We start from the raw sequence: 9092 nt of genomic DNA, 5'->3' as shown, positions 1-9092 counted from the left end.
GATAGATACAGTGGCTGTTTTGAGGAGGATATAAAATGGTTTATGTGCAACAGAGTGAGTCATGTCACGGGGTTTGGATGCACCGACGAAAGTTGTGCCGATTCTCAAGGTGAGAACGGGAGATGCATGGTACCAAACAGGATAGCAAATATGAGGAGATGAGAGTGCATACGTCCATGTTGTCACATTAGTCATGAAGAAATCATATACTTTTTGCAAAGTTTTATTAGTTTTATCACAAATCAAAGTACTACTCGCATGCCCCGTGGAAGAGGGTTGGTAGGAATTAACCATCGCGCGACTCCGACACAAAACAACACAAGGAATTCAACGATGAATAAAAATGCTCACACATCAGCACCATGCCCTTTTAATTTTTTAGATGAACCAGAATTTTCACATCTCTTAATATCGAAACCTATCTGAATTCATAATAATGCACTCACACCTTTTTCATATCACCATATCAACATCATTAACCCACAACTTCTCTATATGTGCTACATGATGGTTTTTATCATCATTCATTGGATACTTATTATTATTGATCTAGTCTTATGACTCACGCAAATTACCATCACTATTTGTCCAGCTCTCAAACAAATCTAAGTGAATAACAAGATCATGATATTTCTATGAAATCTACACACCACCGTGTTTAAAAAGATATAAGTGAAGTACTAGAGCAACTACTAAGCTCAAAACTATAAGTGAAGCACATATAGTATTCTAACAAATTTTGATGATGTGGTGTATCTCTCAAATAGGGGTGTCCAGCAAAAAATAATTGTGGCAAACTTAAAGTAAAATAAAACAAAAGTAAATTAGGCTCCAAGAAAAACTCATACCATGTGATGAATAAAAATATAGCTCCAATAACATACCGATGGATTGCGATGAAAAGAGTGGATGCCTTCCAGGGCATCCCCTAGCTTAGACGCTTGATTCTTCTTAAAATATGACCTTGGGGTGACTTGTGTATCACATATCTTAGGCTTTTGCTGCTTCTAAATCCTTTTTCCATCGGGACAATACCCAAAACTTGAAAACTTCAATAACATAAAACTCAACAAAACTTCGTGAGATCCATTAGTATAAGCAACATATCAAATACTTTTTAGTTGCTGTTAAAAATTTATTATTATTTTATTTTAGCATAGGTAATGTATGTTAACACCCCCATGGCTTATACCCCCGATACAATTCATAGCATCATCAAAACAAGCAAACTACACATCCAAAAACAGAATCTAACTGAAATAGAACAGTATGTAGTAATCTGTAATGAATCTATACTTCTGTTACTGCAAAATTTCTGAAACATTTACACAACATGAGTAATTTTTATAGAAATACTACGTAAAACATTCAGCTTAAAAAGACGTTTTAGTAAAATCAGAGAAATTCTGCACTGGACGTTGAAGTTTCTGTTTTTGCACCGTATCAATTCTACTCATCGTGCAAATCATCCCAAAGGCTTTACTTGGCACGAAAACTAACTAGAAAATAAAAAAAAATCATTATAGAGGCATTAATCATGTTATCACACACTAATATAAATGAAAAGCAAAAATTAAACATAACTATTGAGTTGCCTCCCAACAAGCGCTATTATTTTACGCCCCTAGCTAGGCATATTGCATAGTTTCAAGTGTTGTCATCTTTGACACTCAACACATAAGTGGATCTCATGATTTGAGTCATATGGTGGCGTAATTATCTTTGTCTGTAAGTGTGCCATCCCTTTCCTTAATGGAAATTGGAACCTTATATTTCCCTCTTTCATGTCAATGCTTGCACTTATAGTTCGAAGGAAAGGCCTTCCAAGTATAATTGGACAAGTATGGTTGCAATCAATATGAAGCACAAGGAAATCTACAGGCACATAATTTTAATTTTCAATTATTAGCACATAATTTATTCTGCCCAAAGGTTTCTTGATGGTAGAATCCGCAAGATGCATGTTTAGGGAACATTCTTCAATATTTCTGAGACCAAGCACATGACATAAAGTTTTAGGTATAGTTGAAACACTAGCACCAAGGTCACACAAAGCATTGCATTCATATTTATTTATATTAATTTTGATAGTAGGTTCCCAATGTCTTGCAACTTTCTAGGAATAGAAACTTCATGCTCAATTTTCTCATCATAAGATTTCACCATAGCTTCCACTGTATGTTGAATAAAAAGCATTGTTTTGTTCATGTGCATTGGATGAGATAATAATAGATTGCAACAAGGAAATACATTCTACTAAAGATCAATTATCATATTTAATGTCCTTGTAATCCAAAATAGTGGGCACATCACTAGTTTAAGTTTTGACCTCTCCAAACCCACCTTTTTAGCATTAAAATCAACCCCCCCCCCCTCCAAGCAAACAGGATGCTCCTTCACTAGAGTTGACTCATCTCCACTCCCTTTATCATTAACATTCAGAGAAATAAACAAAGATTCAAAAGGATAAGTAACAATCATTTTAAGATCTTGATCATGATTATGGTAAAACCGGATGGAAGAGCTTTTTCTAAGAATTCCCGCTTAACTTTCAACTTAGCGATCCTCTCATTACTTTCATTAATAGAAACTTGGATAGATTTAGTAGTCTCATTAAAATCATGCTTAGGAGGCAAAGATTTTTTTATCGTTTCTACAAGCATGAAGAGGAAGGGGTTATCGCAACACAAAATAGGAACATCAACCACAACCTTCTTCAGCGGCTACACGCAAAAGAACAAACAACTTGCACCCAACACGGGCAAGAGGGTTTTCAATCCTCTTGTCTTGTTATTTGCAAGCAAGTGCCGTGTGTAGATAATTGTAGATAGCAAAAAAACAAATAAATGGCAGAAAAGTATTGAAGGTTTTATCAATATATTGTGAATACACCCCGGGGGCATAACTATCCCTAGTGGCATCTCTCATGAAATATAGAATACGGTGGGTAAACAAATTACTATTGCGCAATTAATAGAAAAGCGGTTAGGTATACGATATTCACGTCAATGATAATGTGTATATAGGCATCACGTCCATAAACAAATATCCCTACTCATGCCTCCGCCTATTGCTATTACTTCACTTCAAGAACGCTCACTACAAGAAATAAGGTCAATTATGACTCCCTATATTGGTCATTGATTCGTCATTGTTGTTGTTTATTGACCCTTTTTGACCAAATTTACAAGGTCAATAGTTGGCCGTCAAGAATGAACAAACTTGACCTTTCTAAAATTTTGGTCATGGAGCTCTATTGACCAAAATTTTGGTTTGGTCATTACCCATTTGTGTGAGGCACGTAGGATCTGACGTGGCTGTGCTGACAATGGCATTGCTAGTGATCAAATGGAATTATCATAAATTTCACAGCCCAATTCAATAATCTAGCCTACATGGCAATTTAGGCTGGTGCATTATTTGGCCAAAAGCATATATATCTCACGATAGGACCATTAAAAAACAAGTACAAGATTGCAAATTAGTTGTATATATTTCATTTCAGTAGCACATCACATGAATTACAATACATCATCCATCGACTCCTCTATACATAAAGGTTCAAGACCCAACAAATGCACAAAAAAATAGTTCTACAAATGCAGGTGTACAGCAAAAGGTCCCAACAAGTGCATAATCACACATCAATATAGTTCGACAAAGATTGAATGAGAAGCACAAGTTTTTGTTGATCACACATAACAACCTTATAATAAACGAAACTTCTTGTTCCCTCCTCCTGTCCTGTCCTCTACTTTTTCTGGGTGCTTCAGATCACCCTGGTAATTCAAATAATCAAACATAAGAAAGCATACAAAATATTCAAATATTATAATGTATAAGTAATAAATAAATTAGAACTATTTCGTCCTCCAACAATGGTAGTGTATTGAGCTCTGACTACCCGTATGTTTGCATGTATGTGCAGTTTAATATATGGTGCAAGCTTACACATCAGATCTATGTATCAAGAGAATATGTGGTCGACTTGGCGAACGTCGTATGTTCTGATGGAATATGTACATGTTGGACTAGCTCCTTATGTATGCTCTTACTATTAAGCTACTAATTAATCCATACAATATCTCTCATCATCTGTTACATAAAGTCATGAATTGGCGTAAAAGTTATATAATTTGTCTCATCTTCTGTTACATAGACGCAGGATTAAGGTGTCAACAGTACATAAATATGTTCTGTGTCTACTAATTTGTCGTTTGCATGGCTGGCTATACTCGGTCGATGCTACTCAAACATATCAATTTATGTAATTCTGTCACAAAGGAGATATCCCCGGACGACGCACACACATTTTATTAAGCATAAACATATTAATTTATTGTTGTGATATCCCCGGCCGGTGCAGCAAAGACAGTAATGAGTTCAATGTATTGTATTTCATAGTTTTCTTTTACTTGATCTCAGCAAGATTTAATAAAAGAAACTCATTTTAGTTCCACATGCAAGATGCAAGAAGGCAGAAGAACTTATTTTCTGCACTATAGTTCAAAAAAAGAAGAAGTTTGACATGTGAAAAGCTCACAAAAAACTCTTCTCCTAGAACAGAAGACATCCTACCAAAGAACCTGTAGCAACGTCACCGCAATTTCACACTATAATAATCGCTCACAAATTTCAACATATTCCTGGTTGATTACATGATTTCTGCACACTTACATCTCATCTTGCAGACTGATGTTCTTTCCTCAACTCCCAAAGAACATCATTCTTCTAGTACTACTGATGTTGTTCAGCCTTCACGGTTGTAAATTCATCTGTGAACAGAACAAAAATATAGGTTCAGGTTTCATGTACCAAACATACTTTCTTTAAAAAAATTAACAGTGTAGTTTCTTTCAGAAATTTCAATCTATTTAACTGGAAGCAGCAGACTGTTGTTCTTTGAAAAATTAACCCTAAGATTTATGTTACTCTTACGATGAAAAAAAAGACCCAAAATACACATGACAAGGCCCAAACCGGAACTAACCTACATAGGGGATATTTTCTTGCATGTATCAAATAGCACAGGGGATGTGTGGTTATTTTTTTTAATGGTGGAAGACTAAAACAATTTACTCCACAACTTAAGAGACCACCCTACATATGTAAATTAAATATGAACCTAGAGCATAACATCGGGTTACTCAGTAAAAAGGATTACCACATCTCATTATTATTTGCAAATTGGTTTATGGGTAATGAGGTCGAAGGAAAAAAAGGACAACCATTTGCAGCTAAAGAGAAGTAACTTGGAAAAAAGTCCTTGTGAAGCATCAAATTCTCATGACACTGATCTGATATATGGTTGAGTTAAGGTAAGATCCTACAACAACAATTACCGACAATGAAACCTAAATATATGGTTGGGTTAAGGTAACTTTTTTATAAGTTAGAAAGGACAATAAGGTGTAGATGTAAAATCTGGACTCCATCCCATTGCAAAAAATGGTGACGATATTCCGAAGATAATCTCAACATAAGAAACTTGTTACTTGATCCGAATCTGGCAAATCTGCAGTATAATTTCTGGTTTTGTTAAGTGTACATAACAGATTATCAGAGAAAGTGCATGAAAAAAAGATAAATTGCAAATTATATGAATCGGAAAGCTATGTATGTTAGTTCTCATAGCTTCCATGGTGGACATGTTTAGAGCTGGAAAAATAGCATAATCATGTAACGTATTTGCAGCAATATAAATACGATTATCAGTACTTCACTCTACAGTAGTAGAAACCGGAGCTACGCATTAGCAAAACTGGAACGAAGTGATGATTAGTTCAGTTTTGTGCTCGAGCAACATGAGGAAACACTTTACTATTAGAGCGTGAGGAGTGATTAATTATGAATAACAAAAATTTCAGGAGACATAAGCCTTCACACAAACTGAGCATAATCATAGAAATAACAGAAGACGTAAAACATCATAAACGTAGTAAAAAATGGGAGCGTCGAGTAACCTAACTAGCACAATACCACTAAACTACCACATGATGGCTACGTCACATGGAGCTGGGAATCAGGTTTCTTACATCAAGGCGAAGAGGTAGCCACCCAGAACCTGCAGGAGCCGGTAACAGCACCACCACAATAGGCCGATTCAAAACCATGGTGTCCGACCTCGGCAGGCAGCCACAGCCTGGGACGCGGATGAGAGGAGTCGTCGATGGAGGCTCATGTTTCGGATGACAACATACTGCCTCCTGATGGCCTCCTTGTTTGTCGGTGCTAAGTGAGCAGCTCCTCCGCCTGCTGTTACCTACGCATCGACATAGACAACCCCTAAAATCACTTTAAAAAATAGTGGTAAAAGGGAGGGATTCATGCCGAGTTGTGGTCACTAGCAATGCTCTTCTATAGCTTAGACATGAACACAGATATCCGATCTGCTATTCTACAATGAGAAGATCGCAAAAGTCTTGACCACTCGAGATTTGAGGAGCGTGGGGTGGGGGTTTCCTAGGGCGTATGGTAAACAGAGTATCATGGGAAAAGGAAGCTAACAATTAGCCTTTCCATTGAATTTTCAAGTTTGCCAGATATGCGTAGATATGTCATGCTTTGAATTTACACCAAAAGCTCCATCTGCTTGCAAAGAAATAATGTATTGCTTTGTCCATTGCTCTACGGTGGTTCCTCTTTCTGTAATCTCAATTCTTTGTGGAGAAACATATTCATGAGGGATATTATTATTGTTTTATTTGTGTCACTCAAGAATGCAGAGATGTGTATTACAAATAAATTGAGATTTGTTCTGATTCTGTTAGTCAAGAAAGGGAGATTTAGACAGCTACTTCAAGACAATAAACAAATGATTTTTAAATTCTCTTCGTATCCCTAACAAAACAAATCTCTAAGCCTAAGTATTGGATTCTAAACAGGAGCTTAGCAGCGAGTGTTAAAGTTTTGACTCGAGTACACGCCATCATATAAGATACATTGAGCAACCTTCAGAAAGTGAACCATTAATGTGCTAAATCTAAACAGAATTTTGCTCATGATTTAGATGGGCAGATTGCAAGAGAGAAAAGTGAAAATAGAAGATTGGAGTTGCAGACAAGCCTTACCGTCTAGCACAGGCATCTGGTCTTGATGGTGGTGTGGTGTACGCCAGTTACAAGCTTACCAGCGTGCAGCCATTGTCAGTGCCGCATCTCTTATGCGGGAAAGCGTGCTGCCGGTGGCAGTCCCGTCGATGGCCGGCACAACGTCCCGCGCTCATCACCGGCGACACACCACGACGTGGCGAGGCCCCATCCCGGCTACACAGCCCGACAGACAGAGGCTGCTCCGCCCTCGATGGAACGGAAGCCTTCATCCCAGATTGCACAGCAGCCTCCATCCTGGAGCGCACGATGGACTCCCAAGCAACGACGGATGCAGACAATGGTTGGCACACAGCTGGGAAATGCCCTCCGACGCGCAGACCAACCCTAGGAATCACACGATGATGGTCTAAATCCACTAACTGGTTAGAGTAATTAGTCGAGTCGAGTCGACTCGACTCGGCCAGAGTAAGCCTAGAAATGTCGAGGCGGACTCGGCCGGAGGGGTGCTCACCATGGCCATCTCTGAGAGGAGGGGATCCGATGGTGGCCTTGTCGCAGAGGAGAGGATCCGATGGTGGCCTTGTCGGAGAGGAGGGGATCCAGCGGCAGAGAGTAGATGATGCAACGACGGCCTTGTTAGGGAGGAGGATCTCACACGCGGCACCACCATCGCCGAGGATGTTCATCTCGGTTGCGAGCATGAGCAGGAGGCCGCCGGCGACGAGGTCCACCCCACCACTGAAACCGTAGTGGGAGGAAGTGATGCGGGCCGAGGGGAGGAGGGGGCGGAAGGAGGTGATCACGGCTGTGCGCTCGGAGCCGCCGATTGCCGCTGGATCTGGGCCGAGGGGAGGATCGGCCGCCATAGGTCATGAGGGAGAGAGAGATGGGGATCGCCAAGAGAGATATGTGGCCGTGGGGGAGAGAGAGATGGGGATCGCCAAGAGAGAGATTGGCTTTCACTTTTTTTTCTAGTTTCTTTTTACTTTGGGCAGCCAGCCTATCACATGAGAGGCCACGGATCACTCCCCCTGAAACATATCCTGGCTATCCACTCCTCCTACATCCAACGCTTCAAAACCCTCCCCTCATCCAACACACCTCTATCACTTTTTCTCTTCTTTTTTTTCAACCGGTAGCACTTAATGACCAATTTGTGCAATATTATCATGACCTAATGGACACAAAAGGTCATAACATTATGGGCTTTGGACCCTCTTAGACTTGTCATGACTAATTTCGGAATTTTGGTCATGGAACAATGACCAATTAAACCAGCGTCATTATTTTTTATCATAATTGAGCATTTTTCTTGTGGTGACTTCTATGCTTTCCTCTCTATGTATTAAATTTAAGTAATGTATGGAGTAAGATGACATGATGTAGACAAAGTAAACTCAAGCAATATGAATAAACCCCATTGTTTTATCCTTATTAGCTGCAACACAAAGAAACGTCTTGTCTGCTTCTGTCATTGGGATATATAAATTCGGCAGGTTGAACCTACTACAACGCACCTCTCTCATCAAAGAAATATCAATCTAGTTGGCCAAACTATTTCAATAGGTTGGAGAGAAATAGGAAGCTATAATAATCATGCACGTAAGAATCGTATAAGTATTCACATGAGACTCAAATACTTATCATGAATAATTTGAACATAAACCCACAGTTCATCATATCCCAACAAATGTACCACACAAAAGTGAATACGTCATGTCGATCAAAGCGAAGATGCGATGATTATTGTATTGAAGATCAAAAGAGAGAGAGAGAGAGAGAGAGAGATTTCCATCTAGGTACTGCCATGGACTCATAGGTCTAAGGTAAACTACTCATACATCATAGAGAGGACAACAAGGTTGATGTAGAGGACCTCCATGATAGGTAGGCATGGTGGCTGTTTTGAGGAAGACATAAGGTGGTTTTATGTGTGATAGAGTGTATCATATCACGGGTTTTGGATGCACCGGCGAAGGCTGCATCGATCCTCGAGGTGAGTATGGGCAATGCATGTTACCGAAGAGGCTAGCAATTATG

The 9092-nt window shown here is 39.1% G+C and overlaps 1 protein-coding gene across 3 annotated transcripts; it reads right to left on the bottom strand.

The window, feature by feature from the left end:
* Positions 1–3471: 3471 nt before the first annotated feature.
* On the bottom strand, positions 3472–8014 carry LOC123408060. 3 transcript variants are annotated; one of them, XR_006612713.1, is made up of 5 exons: positions 7564–7989; positions 7071–7436; positions 6036–6262; positions 4678–4775; positions 3472–3779 (listed from the first exon to the last, which is right to left on the bottom strand). XR_006612713.1 is itself a non-coding variant. In XM_045101266.1 (4 exons), the coding sequence occupies exon 1, from the start codon at positions 7916–7918 to the stop codon at positions 7118–7120; it is 801 nt and encodes a 266-aa protein (XP_044957201.1). In that variant the 5' UTR covers positions 7919–8014; the 3' UTR covers positions 3472–3779; positions 4678–4775; positions 6036–6262; positions 7071–7117. The 3 variants fall into 3 exon arrangements, 2 of the variants coding, with proteins under 2 accessions (XP_044957201.1, XP_044957202.1); XM_045101266.1 differs by having other exon boundaries at positions 7071–8014; XM_045101267.1 differs by lacking the exon at positions 6036–6262 and having other exon boundaries at positions 7071–8014.
* Positions 8015–9092: the final 1078 nt, after the last annotated feature.

Source organism: Hordeum vulgare, chromosome 7H, assembly GCF_904849725.1.
Source record: "Hordeum vulgare subsp. vulgare chromosome 7H, MorexV3_pseudomolecules_assembly, whole genome shotgun sequence".
NCBI lineage: Eukaryota > Viridiplantae > Streptophyta > Magnoliopsida > Poales > Poaceae > Hordeum > Hordeum vulgare.
Note: the sequence above shows the minus strand (reverse complement) of the source record. Positions and strands in the feature narration are given on the sequence as shown.